This window comes from Scyliorhinus canicula, chromosome 9 (genome assembly GCF_902713615.1).
Source record: "Scyliorhinus canicula chromosome 9, sScyCan1.1, whole genome shotgun sequence".
NCBI classification, from domain to species: domain Eukaryota; kingdom Metazoa; phylum Chordata; class Chondrichthyes; order Carcharhiniformes; family Scyliorhinidae; genus Scyliorhinus; species Scyliorhinus canicula.
In genome coordinates, this window is record NC_052154.1 from 35,012,146 (window position 1) to 35,034,397 (window position 22,252).

The 22,252-nt window shown below is 44.1% G+C and overlaps 1 protein-coding gene across 5 annotated transcripts in view; it reads right to left on the reverse strand.

The window, feature by feature from the left end:
* Positions 1-22,252, reverse strand: part of zfpm1 (zinc finger protein, FOG family member 1) — a 254,409-nt gene that overhangs the window by 35,583 nt on the left and 196,574 nt on the right. For all 5 annotated transcript variants that reach the window (XM_038806513.1, XM_038806510.1, XM_038806509.1 and 2 more), the window contains exon 6: positions 7,442-7,544. In XM_038806513.1, coding sequence (XP_038662441.1) covers positions 7,442-7,544 — 103 coding nt within the window. The remainder of the gene's footprint in view (positions 1-7,441; positions 7,545-22,252) is intronic.

Sequence of the window (22,252 nt, forward strand, 5' to 3'; positions counted from 1 at the left end):
GGTAAACATAAAATTAAAAATATCCATAATGTCTTATCAATCACCATTCCAGCTCTCTGCCTAAATTCACACATTAAGAATTTCTACAGGGCCATATTACCAGAGGGTGCACAAAATCCATACCTGAACTGGAAATACCATCATCTGCAGAGTGAGAATGGAGAACATGGAAACAAAACCAATACTTCATAGGTCAATTAGTGGCTGACAGAAAAGAATGCAGTGATTAAAGACTCTGGCATTTCCTTATGATGTATATCATAAAGATATAGGCATGATTTAACGAAAAAAAGTCTAGTTTTGGATGCATTTAGCGGGGTGTTCCTTGGCTTCTGTAGCGCCAACAATATCCCCGCTTTTTTTGGGCCTCGTCGAGGTTGCACTGACTCATTTCCTGCAGGAAGAGATCAGGGCGTTATTTTTAAATGCCTCCCCAATCTCTCGAGCACTCACTGCAGCCTCCAGACTCTCTCTCTCTCCCCCCCCCCCCCACCTCAACTTACCGATTAGGTGGTCCTCGAACCCCTCCTCACCCCACCTCATTCGGGCAGGGCACCCTGAGGCCTGAGCCCAGGCACAGACATCCTGGCACCCGGCCACCTTTGGCACTGCTAGTGCCACCTGGACACCCCGGCAGTGCCAGGCTGGCATGAGGGGTGCCAGGGAACCACTGTCGAGAACCTGACCTTCTGGGGGTCTCTGATCACTTGGGAGACTCCCCCAAGTGCTGTTACGCCTGCTCCATGTTTGTGGAAACCAGTGCTAAACGGCACTATGGTGAAGTCTCCAACACATGGGTGTTCGATCCCGTGCTTTGGGATACTCCAGCGAAGACATATTCAAATGAGGCTAACTACTCACTTGAATGTGCAAATCTGGCTCCCGCCCAGTGAGGACGAGATCCAGATTACGACATCTTGTGAGATCTCGTTATCACGCGAGGTGTCCCGAGCATAGTATATCTCGCAAGAGGCCTCTCACCAGATTTACCGGCCTCGTCGCGTCACTTGAGTCGGGCGCGAGGAGGCCGTGCGATCACACTCATAGGTTGCAAGTCTCCGGCCGTTCGCTGGCGGCAGGATTCTCTGGTCCCACTGGCAGCTCAACACCCCCCCCCCCCCCCCCCCCCGGGTCCATAGGTTTCCCAGCAGCGGGAATTCCCATTGGCAGAGGCGGGTGCAGAGAATCCCACCGCCAGCCAATGGTGCACCGCCTCCCGCTGCTGAGAAACACACCACTGCCAGGCCAGAGAATCCCAACCCTAGTTTGTCATCGCAGAGAATAGAAGAGATGGACACATTTCTGGAAGACAAAGTTACCAAAGGACATGGAAGCTAGGGTTTAGGGCTGATTTATTGAGATGGAAACAACTGTCTTCAGTTTGTACAGTCCTACGTCCCGCAGCAAGGTTCAGAACATTTGGTGCTTAAACAACTTGGGGGGGTAGTGGTGGTGGTAATGGGGGCAGTGGAGGGGTGGGAATTGAGCATCTGTACTGATACATCACAGGTAATCATGGTCTTTTGAGCCTATTTGACTGCATTACTGAGTTAGGAAGGTAATTCCCCAGAGCTCGTTTCCCCAAACTGACCATGGGATGTTTTTACCTCCTCACAATTTAACATTACTATTGATAAGGAGAGGTGGTGCATGCAACAGCTAACAGGCATTCATGGGCCTGACAGCCTCTTCTTTCATGAGCAAAAAGCAAATAAAGAGTTTTAGAAAAAAATAAAACTATCTTGCTATTCATACCATTGTAAAGGAAGGAGGTAGCCCATTCCAATAAATGAAATGAAGCAGCGACCAGCTGTAAAAAAATGTGCTGACTGCTGCACTTATTTCATAGAATTAATTAAATTTATTTAACAAAGTGCTACAGACTAATTTTAAAATGTACACATGTTCAAAGAACAACAGGTTAGGTCATGAATGGTGGTGGACACTCAAAGAAGTAACAGGAAGAGGAGGTTCCACAAATATCCCCATCCTCAATGATGGGGGAGCCCAACCCATCATTGCAAAAGACTGAAACATTTGCAACAATCTTCAGCCACAAGTGCCGAGTGGATGATCCATCTCAGTCTCCTCTTGTGGTCCCCAGCATCTCAGATGTCAGTCTTCAGCCAATTTGATTCACTCCACGTGATATCAAGAAACGGCTGAAGGCATTGGATACTGCAAAGGCTAGGGCCCCTGACAACGTCCGAGCAAATGTGCTGAAGATTTGTGCTCCACAACCTGCCGCACTACTGGCCAGGCTTAGTTCCAGGACATCACAGCAAGGGTTCCTCAGGGTACTGCCAGAGAGAATCAACCATCTCCTTTCAATATTCAATGCTATTCCCATTGCGGCATCCCCCACTATCAATATCCTGGAGGTTACCATTGACCAGGACTGCACTGGACCAGCCATTAAAATACTGTGGCTACATCAGCAGGTCACAGGCTGAGAATTCTGTGGTGAGTAACCCACCTCCTGATTCCTCAGAATTTGTCACTATCTACAAGGAGGAGTGTTTTGGAATACTTTCCACTTGCCGGGGTGAATGCAGCTCCAACAATACTCAAGAAATTTGACAGCATCCAGGACAAAGCAACGCACTTGATTGGGACTCCATTCACGAACATCAACATTCACTCTCTCCATCACCGATGCACACTGGCAGCAACTCACCGCAGTTCCTTCAATAGCATCTTTCAAACCCAGAACCTCTACCACCGAGAAGAACAAGGGCAGCAGATGCATGGGAACACCACTTCCTGCAAGTTCCCTTCCAGGTCACTCACCATACTGACTATATCGCCATTCCTCCATTGCTGCTTTGTCAAAATTCTGGAACTCACCCCCCCTCCCACCGCGCCAAGCACTAAGGATGCACCTATACCACATGGATTGTAGCAAGTTTAGGAGGCAGCTCACCACCACCTTTTTAAGGGAAATTAGGGACGGGCAATAAATGCTGGCCTAGCCAGTGATGCCCACATCCCACGAACAAAAAAATAAAAAATACACATTGGATGGAATTCCCTGCTGCCCGAAACCCTTCCAACGCCGGAAGAGTGTGGCGCCAGTTTTCGAGTCTCCGTCCCCCCAAAATGGCATAATCGCGTCGCGTGCCGCATGCCTTAGAAACGGCGTTGGCGGGATGGCATGCGGTGCAGTGGTTAGCACTGGGACTGCAGCGCTGAGGACCTGGGTTTGAATCCCGGCCCTGGGTCACTGTCCGTATGGAGTTTGCACATTCTTCCCATGTCTGCGTGAGTTTCACAACCCGAAGATGTGCAGGTTAGGTGGATTGGCCGCGCTAAATTGCCCCTTAATTGGAAAAAAAAAGAAATGGCATTGGCGCGTGATCGGAAGGCTCTCCCGTGATGCTCTGCCTCTGATGGGCCGTGTTCCCAACCACGCAGTTGAGGTGTGCTCTGAGCAGTTGAGGTGTGCTCTGAGCAGTTGAGGTGTGCTCTGAGCAGTTGAGGTGTGCTCTGAGCAGTGGAGGTGTGCTCTGAGCAGTTGAGGTGTGCTCTGAGCAGTTGAGGTGTGCTCTGAGCAGTGGAGGTGTGCTCTGAGCAGTGGAGGTGTGCTCTGAGCAGTGGAGGTGTGCTCTGAGCAGTTGAGGTGTGCTCTGAGCAGTTGAGGTGTGCTCTGAGCAGTTGAGGTGTGCTCTGAGCAGTGGAGGTGTGCTCTGAGCAGTGGAGGTGTGCTCTGAGCAGTGGAGGTGTGCTCTGAGCAGTTGAGGTGTGCTCTGAGCAGTGGAGGTGTGCTCTGAGCAGTTGAGGTGTGCTCTGAGCAGTGGAGGTGTGCTCTGAGCAGTGGAGGTGTGCTCTGAGCAGTGGAGGTGTGCTCTGAGCAGTGGAGGTGTGCTCTGAGCAGTTGAGGTGTGCTCTGAGCAGTTGAGGTGTGCTCTGAGCAGTGGAGGTGTGCTCTGAGCAGTTGAGGTGTGCTCTGAGCAGTGGAGGTGTGCTCTGAGCAGTTGAGGTGTGCTCTGAGCAGTTGAGGTGTGCTCTGAGCAGTTGAGGTGTGCTCTGAGCAGTTGAGGTGTGCTCTGAGCAGTGGAGGTGTGCCCTGAGCAGTTGAGGTGCGCTCTGAGCAGTTGAGGTGCGCTCTGAGCAGTTGAGGTGTGCTCTGAGCAGTGGAGATGTGCTCTGAGCAGTTGAGGTGTGCTCTGAGCAGTTGAGGTGTGCTCTGAGTGGCTGGGAACCCGGTGTGGCTGCTGTGGACGGTGTCCAGTGCTGCCACACTCAGCTGTGATCCGTGTTGCTGCCCGGGGGGCTTCTGCGAGGGCTGGGGGGACTGGTGGCGGGTGGCTAGGGGTGGCCTGTGGGGTCACATTTGGCGGGTCGGTCTGTGCACGATGGGCGCCATGTTGTACGGAGTGACCGCTGCAGATCGCCGCCGTGTGCATGCGCAGCCGGGGACCTGGCCATTCTCTGGCCATTTTTTGGCGTGGGTGCTGGACGTTTGCCGCTGCTAGCCCCTCACTGGTCCCAGAATCGGTGAGGGTTCGGCGCCGATTCTGGCGTCGTAAAACGCCCGTGAATTCTCCGTTTCAGCCAGCACTTTGCCGTTGAAATGGAGAATCCAGCCCATTATATTTCCTGCAGATAAGGAGCTAGAATTTAGATATGAATTTTATCATGAAGCACATACAAGAAAGACTAATAAATTAGCTATTATAAACTAAAACATCTTTTAACATATAAGCAGTGTCCATATTTTGCTGTCCATGCATTTTTTTGTCACTCCCATTTGAATTAGGTTGGTCATCAGACTGCTGCAGCAAACCATTTTTTCTGTCCTGACTTTAAAAATGAACCTGAATGTCAATAAAGGGATGTTACACAATGTGTGTGTACATTTCAAGTAACAAAACTTGTTTTGTATAAATCTCAGGAAGCTTATCCATCCGGTGGTCAAAGGAAGGGTCTTTTGCACCTTATGATGGAAAGTTCCAGACCGTCAGCCCTTTTTGATCTTTCCACTTGATCAAAGGAAAATAAACCTTTAATTTCAAAATAGAATTGATCAGTGCTGGTTGGAGAACTTGCCCAAACACAAACCACCTTATATTATGATCTGAGCTATCCAGGCACTGTCTGCATCACACGTGACAAAAACAGGACAATGTCTTTTGCTTAATATTTGGTCAAAGACAATCAACTGAAATTCATTCAGTCTAAGCATCTAATGATGCAAAATGCCTGGTTAAGGAAAAACGAACTAATGTTTGTATTGACTCCTGCCCCTGTTTTTTGGAAAAAGCTTTTCATAAAATCTGGTAAAATACTTACACAGGTAAAAGCGTTCTAGACAATTATAAACTTATTAGTTTAAGATAATGAAGATAAAGAAAACACAATGAGTACTTGAAAAGGAAAAATAGAATTTGCAGAGATGTAGTAGATCTGAAGATCTGATTAGAACACTGGTGATTTTAAAAGTTATTGGGCCATAATTTGTCATAATCGTACCTCTAATGGTGTATGTCGTTCGTTAGATTTGGCTTTGCACACTTGAGTTTTAACATTTTCTTCGCAGCATGTCGCTGAAAGTGGGAGCTGATAATGTTACAGCAAGGGGAAAGGGGCATTTGCAACCCAGGGCAATCAGTCAACTATTCAGATGGAAGGATTGTGAAATAAGCAGCACAGGGATTGAGAAGAAAGCGCAACTCAGAGTGGATCAATTTAATCATTCAGATTTTGGAGTAGTATGACGAGGTTGACAGTGCACAGCATTGTTAAACTGGACAGAAACTTCTGATGATTGCACGTGCAGTTAAACATGGAAATCAGGACTCTGCCCGAATTGGGTTGCTCTTGAAGCTGGATGAGAATGGTATCTTGCTGAGAAGCTTGCCATTGAAACACATGGGTACGGTGTTAGGTTGCCGCACTTAAGTGATAAATACCAATAAACTTGCCAGAAAAAAAGTGATGGCTTGTCTATTTCAGTGCAAGTAAATTTTTATTGCTCTGTTCAGTCTTAACTGCTGTTAAACAACTTGCTGGCACGGAAAATTCATGTATACATACATGTGTGGTGTCCCACTCCTTCAGATTTGTATTAGTGTTGAGATTTAAAATAATCATATATATTTCACTTTATCTTGCCCTCTTCTATCACTCTTGTAATCCCTTGTTTCTTTACATCTCTATTTTCTCTGTACCTGATTTGACATTGAATTAAGTATTTAACTGCCACTTCCTGGATATATTGCTCATTAACCTTCATGTGGACTGATTAAGGAGTTACACAGTTGGTTGTACTATCGCAGAGCCTTGTAGTGGGCAGAACGCTTTTTGGTTCTCCAATTACATCAGGTTCCAGTGCAAAATGCCATGGTATTTCTGTGGGCAAATGCAAATATAACAAATGACATGTGCCGTTCATGGGCTGCTAACTGCAACATCTAGTCCAATTTCGAAACAGATATAGAAAGAGAAATAAAGAGAGGGAAAGAGAAAAGAGAACGAGTGGAAAAAGGGCAGAAAAAAAACTAGAATGATTAAAACCTGAACGAATAAAATGCCACACTTGCAATAGTTACATTTCAGTGCCTAAGGGGTTGATTGGCATTAATTAATGCTTAACATGTCATTAAAAGGCTACCAAGACTCTGAATTACTGTCTCAAATTGTTCTGCTGAGTTTAGCTCATATCTACTATATAAATAAAGCAACTTCGCACCAACCCATCCATTTTAATGCCAGGACAAAGCATTTCAGATGCCGAAAAACTGAAATAAAAACTGAAAATTCTGGAAATGCTCAGCAGGTTTGGGAACATCTGAAGTAGAGAGAAACAGAGTTAGTGCTTCAGGTTGGTGACCCTTCACCACAACAGCAGTTCTAATAAAAGATCAACCAAAAATTTTAACCGTTTGTCTCTTCCCACAGATGTCAGACCTGCTGAGTATTTCCAGCATTTTCTACTAAAGCAATTCGGACTTCAGATGCTGTTTTTTTGCAAAGCTAACAGTGGGGTGGCCCACCTAGAACAGCGACATGTGGATATTTGTGTTTCACTGGGCATGGGTTATTCACCTGAATTTGCTATACTGTCTGTGCATTAATAACGGCAAGTGGCATTGGCCTCACTGTTATTCTGGAGCAAAATCAACCCACTCAAGCATAAAGTTATTGGTGGCAGATGGAGAGATGTTCAATTAGAAAATGTCCCCTTCCGATGTATAGAGTTAGCTTCTGCAACAACCTAATTTGTACTTTCAATGGAGTAATGCAGAAATAAAACAGTTCATTCTTGACACACAAATATTATGTGTGGCTGCTAACAGGGTCTTATTTTCCAGTTGACTTGATAGTTGAAAGTTTTCCTTCCTAAAAATTTTCAAACCATCAGAAAAGCAGTAGGTTTAACCAAAACAAAATTGAGACAACACAATATATTCCTTAAAGAGTTGATGGAAAGAACACACACCTTTGCAGTCGATGGTGCAATTGGCCGATTCTTCATTCACCGTTACTTTCAGCTGTCTTAACCAGCACCATTTGTCTTTCAACTGCAGAGTCGCAGTAACACACTGAGGGGAAAAAAAAACTACGTTTAGGAAACTGCTTTCCTATTTGACGATAGCTTTTGACCTAAATTTGACAGATTGCATAAAATGCAGCACTGGGTGCCATTTTTGTTCACACATTGTCTATGTTCATAAACCAATTTAGATGACTTCAGCATGCATGTGAATCAATTTAATGTTGAACTCATGCTAAAGCTTTTGTGTAAATGCAGGATAAAGTCCAGGTTCGGGTGCCAACAACATCAACTTATATTTATATAACGCCTTTAACATAATTTTTTTTTTAAAATAATTTTTATTGAGAGCCTTTAACATAATTAACCATCCCATGACACTGCACAGGAGCACTGTAAAAAAAAAAAATGACACTAAGCCACATGGAGATATTAGGGTACATTACCAACAGTTTAGCCTAAGAGCCAAGTCTAAAAGTGTGTCTTACGGGGATAGGGAGGTAGGAAGGTGTAGGGAGGGAAAGGCAGAGCTTAGGGCTTCGGAAACTAAAGTAACCAATGGTGGAGTGATCAAAAATCAGGAATGCTCAAGAGGGCAGAATTAGATAACTACAGATACCTCAAAGGCTAGTAGAGGAATTTACAAAGATAAGGAAGGACGAGATCATGGAGGGATTTGAAAAAAAGGATGAAAATTTTAACATTAGGACACTGTTTGTCTAGGAGCCAATCTAGGTCAGTGAGCACAGGGATGGTAGATGAATGGGACTTGATGGCTTGAAGACATGGACATGGGCGACCAGTCAGGAGTGCATTGGAATAGTCAAGTCTACGGAATAAAAGCATGATTGAGAGTTTCAGCAGCAGATGAGCTGAGATTCTGTAAAGTTGGGCGAAGTTGTGGAGATTAAAATAAGCATTCTTAGCGATGGTCCACATGTGTGGTTGGACACTTAACCAAATCAAACAGGACACATTGGTTTGGAATAGACTGGTTTTGTCTGAAACTAGGCATCAAGGGGAATTAAGTTAGCAGCAGGAACAGAGTTTGGAGCAGGAATCATAATTGATGCCTCTTCCCAATAGCGGTAGGAAATTTCTGTTCATCAGCAGGGTAGCATGGTGGTTAGCATAAATGCTTCACAGCTCCAGGGTCCCAGGTTCGATTCCCGGCTGGGTCACTGTCTGTGTGGAGTCTGCACGTCCTCCCCCTGTGTGCGTGGGTTTCCTCCGGGTGCTCCGGTTTCCTCCCACAATCCAAAGATGTGCGGGTTAGGTGGATTGGCCATGCTAAATTGCCCGTAGTGTCCTAATAAAAGTAAGGTTAAGGGGGGGGGTTGTTGGGTTACAGGTATAGGGTGGATACGTGGGTTTGAATAGGGTGATCATGGCTCGGCACAACATTGAGGGCCGAAGGGCCTGTTCTGTGCTGTACTGTTCTATGTTCTACTACTGGACAGCCAAATTAAAGGGCATTTTGTTGCGAAGACAGACCGAATACGACCACTGATTTTGCATCAGTGCAAAATGGGAGATTACTTTGCAGCATTGTCAAACCTGTAGTGTAAATGCACCTGGAAACATTACTCAAGTCAGGTAAATAGTATAATCTCTAATAGAAAAAATAAAAACATTCTTAGAAGCTCGATTTCACCATTTTATGACATTCTTGGATTGGATTGGATTGGATTTGTTTATTGTCACGTGTACCGAGGTACAGTGAAAAGTATTTTTCTGCAAGCAGCTCAACAGATCATTCAGTACATGGGAAGAAAAGGGAATTGAACAGAATTCAAGAAAATACATGAGAATACATAATAGGGCAACACAAGATATACAATGCAACTACATAAGCATTGGCATCGGATGAAGCAGACAGGGTGTAGTGTTAATGAGGACAGTCCATAAAAGGGTCATTTAGGAGTCTGGTGACAGTGGGGAAGAAGCTGTTTTTGAGTCTGTTCGTCCGTGTTCTCAGACTTCTGAATCTCCTGCCCGATGGAAGAAGTTGGAAAAGTGAGTAAGCCGGGTGGGAGGGATCCTTGATTATGCTGCCTGCTTTCCCCCGGCAGCGGGAGGTGTAGATGGAATCAATGGATGGGAGGCAGGTTCGTGTGATGGACTGGGCGGTATTCACGACTCTCTGAAGTTCCTTGCGGTCCTGGGCCGAGCAGTTGCCATACCAGGCTGTGATGCAGCCCGAGAGGATGCTCTCTATAGTGCATCTGTAAAAGTTGGTAAGGGTTAATGTGGACATGCCAAATTTCCTTAGTTTCCTGAGGAAGTAAAGGCGCTGTTGTGCTTTCTTGGTGATAGCGTCGACATGAGTGGACCAGGATAGATTTTTGGTGATGTGCACCCCTAGGAATTTGAAACTGCTCACCATCTCTACCTCGGCTCCGTTGATGCTGACAGGGGTGTGTACAGTACTATGCTTCCTGAAGTCGATGACCAGCTCTTTAGTTTTGCTGGCATTAAGGGAGAGATTGTTGTCGTTGCACCACTCCACTAAGTTCTCTATCTCCCTCCTGTATTCAGACTCGTCGTTGTTCGAGATCCGGCCCACTATGGTCGTATCGTCAGAAAACTTGTAGATGGAGTTGGAACCAAGTTTTGCCATGCAGTCGTGTGTGTACAGGGAGTAGAGTAGGGGGCTAAGTACGCAGCCTTGCGGGGCACCGGTGTTGAGGACTATTGTGGAGGAGGTGTTGGTGTTCATTCTTACTGACTGTGATCTGTTGGTCAGAAAGTCAAGGATCCAGTTGCAGAGCGGAGAGCCAAGTCCTAGGTTTTGGAGCTTTGATATGAGCTTGGCTGGGATTATGGTGTTGAAGGCGGAGCTGTAGTCAATAAATAAGAGTCTGATGTAGGAGTCCTTGTTTTCGAGATGCTCTAGGGATGAGTGTAGGGCCAGGGAAATGGCGTCTGATGTGGACAGGTTGCGACGGTATGCGAATTGAAGTGGGTCAAGGCGTTCCGGGAGTATGGAGGTGATGCGCTTCATGATCAGCCTCTCAAAGCACTTCATTACAACTGACGTCAGGGCCACCGGGCGGTAGTCATTGAGGCTTGTTAAATTTTGACTTGAGTCAACTCTTTCAGTAAGGGCAGGAATATTGTACATATTATTTTTGAAATATGCAGAATATTTTAAAATAAGCAAAGTTGTGTCACCTGCCAGGGACACACATTTAGAAAATATTGCATTGAAAATTTGAATTACTTATGCACTACTGGCTTATCCAACACGTGCAAAAATGGTGATCTTCATTTTCCAATATCTGGCTAACTTGACTAGGAAGTGAAAATTCCAAGAATCATGACAGGATGCACTACTGAATCATGATGCGCACAATTCCTTTCACAGTGCTTTCAATATCTTCAAAAAATCCAGTTTATCTGCCACTATTACTGAAATGCTCCTACAAGGGCCTGCATCTTTGTACTGGAGAATGATCAATGAAAAGAGATTTCTAGTTAAAAAGTCTAGTAAATATAAGCAAGCACCACACAACAGAGTTTAAGAGATTCTCCATTTTTGATAAAAAGTCATTTGTAGGCGAACAAAAACACTTCAGAGTACACAACAAAACTCTCAACCACAAGATGGCACCAATGATTTTTCTCCTTAGATTTAGTTTAGTTTTTCTCCTGTCCAGATAACTGTCACAAGATTTCATAAGTCAGAAATTCAGCCAGATTAAATTAATAAATTGATCTCCACTTAAAAATATAATAAAAACAGAGAATACTTTCTAAATTGTGGTCATCGGAATGGAATGAAAAAAAATTTCTATCCAGGAACATTAGGTCTACTTACGGTAGATGTCGGCGTATAAGTCAACCTTTGATCCCTCAAAGAAAGTGTCTAAAAATGGGGGTCGGTTGGTATAGAAGCGAACTGCCATTGTGTGCATCTTTGCATTACAGCCCATATCACCTGTTTGATTCCTTACAACCAGTTATAAGGAACCAGTAAGTAAAACGTCCATTGGTCCATTGTGGGGTAAAAAAATTGAGGCTGACTACTAATGCAAGTATAATGTGATGGGAGATGCCGGCGTTAGACTGGGGTGAGCACAGTAAGAAGTCTTACAACACCAGGTTAAAGTCCAACAGGTTTGTTTCAAACACTAGCTTTCGGAGGGAGCACTGCTCCTTCCTCTGGTGAATGCAGGTGTATAATATGTCGTGGCTGAAAAGGGGAGGAGTCGTCGATTTATTTGCCAATTTGATGCAAAAGCATGATTTTTGGGGCTGAAAAGTGGTGTCGGCTTATACTGGGTGAACTTTTTTGGTACATTATTGTGCAATAAGTACCAAAACATACCACAGGCAGGATATAAATTATGTAATTTATTTTTAAAAGTTGCAGCAGCAATGAAGGCGACCATGGGCCCTCAGGTTTTACAATGGCAGCGCTTCAAAGTATTCCTGCCAACAGCACTTCCAGTGTAAATGCTGTAAGCCCAATGGCACCCTGGATCCAAATTCTCATGGACCTTAAAGGCACAGCTAAACTTGGTCCGATTGGACCACGATGGGCCAGATGTTGGGACTGGTGGTACACCAGAGAAAAGAAGGATTTGGATGCTTACAGGCTATGTTTAGATAGATTCTAATGGCAAAATATATCACTATGTTCCTACCATTTCAGTTCATACCGTATCCCAGACAAAGCAGCACATTTAGAAATAGATCAAAGTTTGACGTTTTAACAGTATCACTAAAGTTACAAAAGGAATTGCAGCCCGAGGTATTGAATTTGATCTGTCGAAAGATAACTCCATCAATGCATGTTATGTTACTATGTATGGAAGTTAAATGTTAAAAAGAGGAGCCGACTATTCCTTCCATTTAAGCACACAGTGTTTACATCAAAATATATTAATGCAAGTCATCTTTTTGACACAAGTTTTCACTGGTAAAAGGTTACAAGGAAAGTGCAGGGAAGATGGACCAGTTGGATAGTTCATTCAGAAAGCCAGCACCGGCAGAAGGCTGAACAGCCTCCTATACTATAAAGAATCAAGTCAATTCCCCATGACAATCATTGGCATTACCGTCACAGAATTCTTCACCATCCACATCTTGGAGGTCACTATTTATCGGAACCTAACTGGATCAGCTGCATAGCTATTGCTGCTATAAGAGTAGGTCAGAAGCTGGGCATTTTGAAGTAAGGTGACTCACCACCCTCTTCTCTATCCCTCGACGTCACATATACCATCTGCTTTTAAATATATCCCCACTTGGTCAAAATCCTGGAACTCTCGAACATCACTATGGAAATACTGACATCAACTAGCATTAGATCAATACATTCTCAAGGAGAATTAGTGATGGACAAAAAATGCTGAAGACACCAGCTGCCTTTATCTGATGAACAAGGAAAGACATTTGATAATTCTAAGGTGTGAATACTGAGTGGTTTATTTGGCAGAACTTCCTTTATAAATATAAATTTCGAGTATCCGATTCATTTTTTTCCAATTAAGGGGCAATTTAGTGTGGCCAATCCACCTACCCTACACATCTTTGGGTTGTGGGGGCGAAACCTACGCAAACACGGGGAGAATGTGCAAACTCCACATGGACAGTGACCCAGAGCCGGGATCGGACCTGGGACCCGAGCGCCAGTGCTAACCACTGCGCCGACGTGCTGCCCTTCACATAGGCTGGTGAGCTGTGTAATGCATCAACATTAATAAAAGCTCCCCTCACCATAAATGCATCAAAATGAATATGTCTCTATACTTTGCAAACCTAGTTATTTTCTAGTCTCTTCTATCTGCTTCTAAAATTACTCAATGCTTGACAATGATGCTGACATCTGCAATCCTGAAATCTTTCACATCATTTTCCTATGAATGTTAATGATTGCGAAAATTTTAATCTGGGATGATCCCTGAGCAGTCGCTGAGCTTTTGATATGAAATCTAATTATTCAGCCTCAAACCAAGAGCTGCAGTCATCTCTGAGAACTCATCAGTGCAGTAGCCAGAGTTCAAAGCCAGATGCTATGCCCAACATACACGGCACAACTGAACTGTTTTGTCAAAAATAATGTTGTTTGTCAGCTAAATGCAACTATATTTCAAAAAGCAAATTATAACAGATGCTCAAGAGAACCTTTGATTATTTTAAAAACCAAACCTTAGCCAAGAGAGTCAGTAATTGATTTGCAACTATATTTTTAACTATTCTTAATCGGGCAAGGATGGGCGGGGGTAGAAATAAATTCAATTTAGACAAAGACTTTAGTTGTAAAATTAGATAATTACTTTCCATAAGAAACTGAACAGCCATGGATGTATGACATTAGATAGACTGTACATTGTCTGATGCTGCCGACACTGGAATGCAGTAGGATCTATTGGTAGCCTGAGATTTTTGGTAGATGTGATTTCAGTCCAACTGTATTGAGTTATGCACTGACCTACTTGCAGCTTAATAGCCTCCTGCCTGCTACTGGATTTCCAGAGGCCACTGCAGCAAAATTCTAATGAGAAGAATCCACAATTTAGATGCTCCAAAACTAAATACTTAACATTATCTACATAATTTCCTTGTTGTTTACATTAGCTACCAAATATTAGTCCATCAGCATGAAATTACAGAATAACCTGATAATCTATTAATTGTCCACTGGATGTGGGTGTTCAGGATTTTTGATTGCAGTTCAATTTTCACATACAATGCTTCTACCAACCCATCTTCAAATTGTCTTCTAATCTGGCTTCTTCCATGATGCAATGGGCATGGCAAACCCAAGGTATACATGGAAGTTAAAATGAAGCACTGAGCTAAAAATATATTTTAGCAGCCAGGAGATACATTTTAAAAAGTAATAATATGTACATACTAAAAAGTCATTGAAAGGAAAAATAATAAATAAAAATAGAAAACGCTGACAATACTCTGGTAAACTCAATGGAGAAAAAAGCAGAATTAATCGGCAGAATTTCACCGCCATAGTTTCTGGCGAAAGGGTGGGATCATTTTCAGGTTCAGAACTCAACTGTCGCATTAGAGGGCCTCCAGATATTCTTTTCCAGCTCTCACTCCCTGAACAATTAGGAAGGGTGGTTTGGAGTGGGAGGGTCACCCTCTCAGAAGAATTTCTGATTAAAGAGACTGAAGCACGTTTCTGGAAATCGCACCAGCACTTGAATCTTTCAGGCTGCAGCAAGCACAGGAATGGAGAGGACACCTGGGAAGTCCCCCCACCCCTAACCCCTACCATGGGACTCCCACCCCTTCCTGGAGGTCTTGCTGAGGGCCTGCATTGAGGGGAGCTCTCCTAAAGAAGAAAACAGGAGGATGCAGTGGAGGAGGACATCCTCTCCAACTAAGCAGACATGGGTGGAAGTGGACAAGGAAGCCAGTGCAGGAATGCATTCTCTCCAACATCATCACAGCATAAGTAGAGGATGAAGGATCTCAGGAAGGTAAGACGGGTAATACTTTCACGTCCAAGCCCCAAATTCTGACTTGCTCAGCATTTTCCTGCACAGCACACCTTAGGTTAACACACTTTACAGCTGCATTGATTCCTCTCCCTGCAGGCACCTCACACCCATATGAACAGCCAACACTCAGCCAATTGCCCTCTTGCACACATGCCACTCAGGCACCCTTCACAAATGCTGCCCTTCCCTCCACTGTAAATACCAACAGTCACACCTCTTCAGCTTCTCTCCCTGCAGGCGAGGAGTGCACACAACCTGGCAAATGGCAGAGATGTGGCATGTGGGGGAAGGTGAAGGGAGAGGTACGTCTCTTGTGACAGAAACTTATTAGCCAATGGCAAATTCATATCCAGCTGGTTCAGTGGGAAGGCAATTGTTCTACTCGGATTCGGATGTCCGCAATGACCTGCCGTGAGAGCCAGGGCCCCTTAAGGGACTGGTGCTTCAGCATGTTGAGAGAGTTGGTCCCCTGCCTGTTGACCCCATTTTGAGCATCTCATCCCCTTCCAGGTGAATTTTAGTGTTCATCCCTTGTCATGTGTGGGGTATGCAGCTGAGGAGAAGGCAGCCAGTGTTGTTGTTGGTGCTGGTGCGAGGGCAATTAACAGTGGCCTTGACCCATGGAACTGGTGGGTGATAGAGCTACGAACGTTGCTCCCATGTTGCTCTTGGACGGTAGCAGGGTAGGGCATGTGAAGGCAGGTAAAGTGTTCAATGGGTGTAGTGCCTGCCAAGCAATTGGCAATCAATTTTCAAAGAGTGAAAAGTACTCTCTGACAGAAAGTGTGTTATGCATAGCAACGTCTTACCTGGCCATAGCAGGGGCTCATGTCTGGCTGACCAAAGCCTTCCAACTCATCAGTTTCACTGAGGACGTTCTTTGCATTCACCGTCTCCAACCTGCCCTGCTAAAGATGCACTGGTGGACTGCTGCGCAGTTGGGAAGAGGAAAATCAAACGCAATGTGACTCCTAATCACTAAATTCTTCAATTTTCTTCCTGCTTCAGTCGTTTTTGGTTTTTTTTGGGGGGGGGGGGGGGGGGGGGGGGGGTTGGCAAGAATAGGGGTGTGGTGGGGGTGGGAGAGTCAACTTCCCGACCAATTTACCCTTGGGTAAGATGGAAGGTGGTGGGAACATATCAGAAACGGCCCAATGCCATTTTCTGCAATTTGCTCAGCTCTGATCCTTCGTTCTGGGGAAATTAATGAAACGAAATGAAAATGAAAATCGCTTATTGTCACGAGTAGGCTTCAATGAAGTTACTGTGAAAAGCCCCTAGTCGCCACATTCCGGCGCCTGTCCGGGGAGGCTGGTACGGGAATCGAACCGTGCTGCTGGCTTGCTTGGTCTGCTTTAAAAGCCAGCGATTTTGCCCAGTGAGCTAAACCAGACCCTACAAAATCGCTTATTGTCACAAGTAGGCTTCAATGAAGTTACTGTGAAAAGCCCCTAGTCGCCACATTCCGGCGCCTGTTCGGAGAGGCTGGTACGGGAATCGAACCATGCTGCTGGCCTGCCTTGGTCTGCTTTAAAAGCCAGCGAATTAGCCCAGTGTGCTAAACCAGCCCCATATATACTTGGATAACAAGGCAGCAGAGTGTAAAAGGAAGACTGAGAAATTAAAATGCATCCCAAAAAAGGTCTGTGCAATGAAATTCATTGGGAATATTTTATAAAAAGGCAGCACCTATCACACATAGTTGGAGGAGGAACATAAGGAAGGGAGTGTGTCTTACTAGTGATACTGTGTATATTAGCTGTATGGCAGAATGCTGATGCAAATTAACTTTGTTGTGCAAAGCAAGCGGGAAAACATTGGTCACCTCAGGCTGATCGGATTAGTTCTTTCAAATGGACCAGCTCTTATACGTGAATCACACAAATCTTGTTGAAAGGCATCTTTGACTAAGACTGTAAATGATTCTTCAGAATCCCATTAAAAAATTATAACATTTGGCTGCATAAGAATTAAAATTGAGTTTACCAGAAGAGCAACATATTAATTAAAAACCTTAGTTGACATTTTTGAACATGACTGTGGCATAATGATCATGTCGGAGCGTGTGAAGAAAACCTTGTTGACTGTTGAAATAGCGCAGATTACCAACAATTGCCTAAAATAACACCAATTTCAAGACATAAAATCATGTCTTGGAAAGTTACAAAAATTTACATCAATAAGAAAAAGTGACTACTCAAGAATCTACAGTATGAAAAATTATCTATAAATGTATGCTAATTTTAAGTGCATCTTTTAATTTTGACACAAAATTTGGAATTTCTAGTACAGTTAACACCGTCAGCTCTTCAGTCAAATTATTTCCAAGGTTCAAAACATGGCTCTGTTTTACTGGTTCACAAGAGATTCCATATTTTTAAAAGAGTTGAAGGAAAACTATGACAGGAACATAGTGGTGGTAATATTAACCAGGCTGTCTCAAACACATATCATACACAAACATGTTCCACACCACATCTTTATCATCTGCTTATCACTAATTTATCAGGTTTCTCCTGATGCACTAGAGCCTCAGATACTTAAAACTTGCTGAGCTGCTTAATTTATCACACTTTGTAATTCTGGAAAGCATCCATCAAACAGTTGAGTTTCTTTAGAAGGAAAAGAAATTTTTAAGAGTTTTTCGGAAACTTCACAGATAACACGAAAAGAACATTTAGCTGCAATGTAATATCAGAAAGTTGTGATACGAAGCAACTTGCGTAATCAAGCAACGCAAACAGGAAAACAGGTTCCCAAAAGTACAATGTGATGATTGGAGAACTTTAACGATTAAATCTTGAAAAAAGATTATCTTTAGAGCCATTGAAGTAACACATTTGGGTTAAAAAATGAAATGCACATAAGGAAAAAAATTACAAAATTGCCAATAATTATTCCATTACAGAATCAGAAGATTTTCTTGACTTTATTAAGCCATAGCTACCAAATTAACACAAGGTGCCGTATGTTTTCTTCTTTTGAGCATCAAGTAATGTATTACGTACGTTACTGGGGAAGGTCAGTTGTGTTTTGAATGGAATGTATATTTAGAAAATATACCCTGTTACAGCAAGATGTCTCTTTCTTTCTGACTGCACCATCACAAACTAAAAACACACTGTCCCTCAAGATGAAACCAATTATCTGTGTGTTTTTTAAATATTTGTTCACGGGATGTGAGCAGCTCTGGCAAGGTCAGTATTTGTTGACCATCCCTAATTGCACTTGAACTGAGTGGCTTGCTAGGCCACTGTCAGAGGCCAGTTATGAGCCAACATTGCCATGGGTGTGGAGTCACATACAAGTAAAGATGGCAGATTTCCTACCCTGAAGGCTTTTACGATAATAGCCGATCGTTTCATAGTCACCATTACTGAGACTAGCTTTCTATTCCAGATTTATTAAATGAGTTTTAAACTTCACCAGCTGCTGTGGTGGGATTTGAATCTGTGTCCCCGTATAATTAGCCTGGACCTCTGGATTACTAGTCCATTGACATTACCTCGACTCCACCGACTCCTCCTTCACCCTCGCAATCAGATAACAGCAAAAGGGAACAAAAATCTCAGATCATCTGTATATTACTTACCTATATTATATTTGTGTTAGGGAGTGTTCTACTATTAGAGAGTGCTTCTTTTATCCCTGTACATTCTGTTCTCCCTTTCCCACACATTTGGGGGAAGCACGGTAGCATAGTGGTTAGGACTATGGCTTCACAGTGCCAGGGTCCCAGGTCGATTTCCTGCTGGGTCACTGTCTGTGCAGAGTCTGCATGTTCTCCCCGTGTCTGCATGGGTTTCCACCAGGTGCTCTGGTTTCCTCCCACAGTCCAAAGATGTGCAGGTTAGATGGATTGGCCATGATAAATTGACCTTCGTGTCCAAAAAGGTTGGGTTAGGTGGGGTTACGGGGATAGGGTGGAGGTGTGGGTTTCAGTAGGGTGCTCTTTCTGAGGGCCGGTGCGGACTCGATAGGCTGAATGGCCTCCTTCTGCACTGTAAATTCTATGATTCTATGATTTATTTCCAAATTTTTAACAATATTTTCATTTCTAAATTATTGCAGATTTGGTTTTATCCAAGTTATTTTCAGGCAGAGCCTCTTTGCTTATCTGATATTTCCTTGTTGTCTCACTTACACAAGCAAAAAAGTGGACTTAAAGATGAAGCTGAAAGCATACGAATAACCCAATTAGGTTAACCAATAAGTAAGTGAGCTCTGAAGATCTAGAAGTTCCAACAATCAATTCAAAGTGTACATGGTGTTGACTGATACCAATATAGAGATGTGGTGTATCGGACATTAGCGCTACAGGATGAGAAAAGGAAAACTGCAGAGAATTCCCATTTCTGATCATCACCGAGCCATCTTCTGGGAAATACACAGATGATGGCAGGTGGGAACATCCGTGACAGAACCATTAGTCCCGTTTCAGGCTAAATGGATCTGTACATAGAGCAGCATGGTAGCATAGTGGTTAGCACAGTTGCATCACAGCTCCAGGGCCCCAGGTTCGATTCCTGGCTTGGGTCACTGTCTGTGCGGAGTCTGCACGTTCACCCCGTGCCTGTGTGGGTTTCCTCCGGGTGCTTCGGTTTTCTCCCACAGTCCAAAGATGTGCAGGTTAAGTGGATTGGCTATGCTAAATTTCCCATAGTATCCAAAAAGGTTAGGTGGGGGGATAGGGTGGAGGTGTGGGGATAGGGTTGAGGTATGGGCTTAGGTAGGGTGCTCTTTCCAAGGGCCGGTACAGACACGATGGGCCGAATGGCCTCCGTCTGCACTGTTAATTCTATGATAAATCTACATGATATATTTTCACTTAATTAGGGGTTTGTAGTTCGTCAATATTGTGGCAATTCTAATTTGGCCCGTTTTCTGGGAAGGCACAAGGAGGAGAATATGTGAAATACATAATGGTGGTCTGAAATTTAGAAAGGAAATGATTCACTGCTGTCATGTCAATTGCTTGTAGGCTGTACACCCACATCGAGACAAAACACTCCTTTAGCAAATAATAATTTAGAACCAAGCAAATTGTGTCATCTAACAAAGTCAGTAGATGCTGTGTCTCTTCAGGTAATAGAAATAATTAATATCTATCACCAAGATGTCATGTACCTATATTTACAATCTACAGATTCTGTAATTGTCTTGTCAAGAACGAGCTTCTTACAGCTTTGCTTTGTTATAAAGTTACAAATTGTTTATCAGGATTTTGAAAAGGTGACATAGTGCCTTCAGTATTCGGTTTCTGGTTGGTACTTATGATTAATTGTGGATGTAGCTTCTTATCTTCCTTTTGGAAAAGTTCAATAAAAACAGAGAGGTTTGAAAACCAGCAATGTGCCACTCTCCTCCATCTGGCTGAACTTGCCCTCTCACTGAACATTCTCCTTTAACTTGTCTCACTTTGTCCATACCAAAGGCGTGGCTATGGGTACCTATGTGGGTCGCAGTTTTGCCTGCCTCTTTATGGGGTATGTAGGATATTCCTTGTTCCAATCCTACCAGGCCTCATTCCACGATCCTTGATCGGTTCATCGGCAACTGTTTCAGTGCCGCTTCATGTTCCCATCTGGAACTGGGAAAATTGATCAATTTCACTTCCAATTTCCACCCTCCTATCACCTTCACAAGGTTCATCTCTGACACTCCCCTTCTTCCTTCACCTATCTATCTTCATTTCTGGGGATAGACTGTCCACTAGAATCCATTACAAACCCACTAACTACCTCAGCTATCTCAACAACAGCTTTTCACACCTCACACCCTGTGAAGACTCCATCCCGTTCTCCCAGTTTCTTTGTCTCCATCGCATTTGTCCCGATGATGCCACTTTCCAAAACAGTGTCTTCCTTCTTCCTTAATCGTGGCTTCCCACCCACTGTGGTTGACAGGGTTCTCAACTATATCCGACCCATTTCCCTCACCTATGCTCTCACCCCTTCTGCTCTCTCCCAAAACCAGGATAGGGTTCCCCCCTGTCTTCACTATTCACACCACCAGCCTCCTCAACCAGTTCTGCCAACTCGGGCATGATGCCACCACCAAACACATCTTCACTCACTCCCCCTGTCAGCATTCTGCAGGGACCACTCCCTCTAGGGCAGCCAGGCCCACTCCTCCTTCATCCCAACACCTCCTCCCTGCTAACTATATAAAGCCCGAAACACTCTTTTCAGGTGAGGCAGCGCTTCATGTGCACCTCCTTCAATCTGGTCTATTGCATTTGTTGCTCCCAATGCAGTCTACTATATCTTGGAGAGAGTAAACGCAGACTGGGTGACCGCTTTGCAGAACACCCTCAGGCGGTCCGTCTGCAAGCAGGATCCAGACCATCCTGTCGCTTGCCATTTCAAGTCACCGTGCTGCTCTCCACAGCCACATGTCCATCATTGGACGCTGTAATATTCCAGTGAAGCCCAATGCCAACTGAAGGAACAACACCTCATCTTTCGATTAGGCACATTACAGCTTTTCAGGCTTAACATTTGAGTTCAACAACTTTAGACTGCAAACTCTCTCCTCCAACTTCACCCCATTTTATTTCTTTCAATTTATTTTCATTTCTTCCATTGATGCATTTTCCCTCACCAACATCTCCCCTCCCCCCACCCCACTCAGGCCATCTTCTCCTGGTTCCAAGTTGTCCTTTGACACTGCTTACCTCCATTCTGCCATGAGCACATTCTGATCTTTGTGTGCCACTATCAGCACTCATCTTAGTCATCATCACCGCCATTCTCATTCACTTTGTCTTTCCCTTGTCTAGCTCCACCTATTGCTGGCCTTCTAACCCAATGCTAACCCCCCCCCAATCTCCCACAACAGTATGAATCTCAAAGAACAATACAGGACAGGAAGAGGCCCTTCGGCCCTCCAAGCCTGTACCGGTCATGATACCACCCTCGGCCAAAACCCTCAGCACTTCCTAGCACTTCGGCCAAAACCCTCAGCACTTGCCTCCCCATTCTATCCTAGCACTTCCTAGCACTTCGGCCAAAACCCTCAGCACTTCCTATCCATTCTATCCAAGTATTTTTTCAAGATGCCTTTTGAAAGCCGTTAATGTATCTGCTTCCACAACGTCCCCTGGTAGTACATTCCAAGTACTTACCACCCTGTGTATAAAACATCTGCCTTGCACATCTCCTCTAAACGTTGCCCCTCAGACCTTAAACTTATGCCCCCTAGTGACTTACCCTTTCACCCTCGGAAAGTGTGCCTGCCCATCCATTCTAGCATGCTTCTCATAATCTAATAATAGACCTCTATC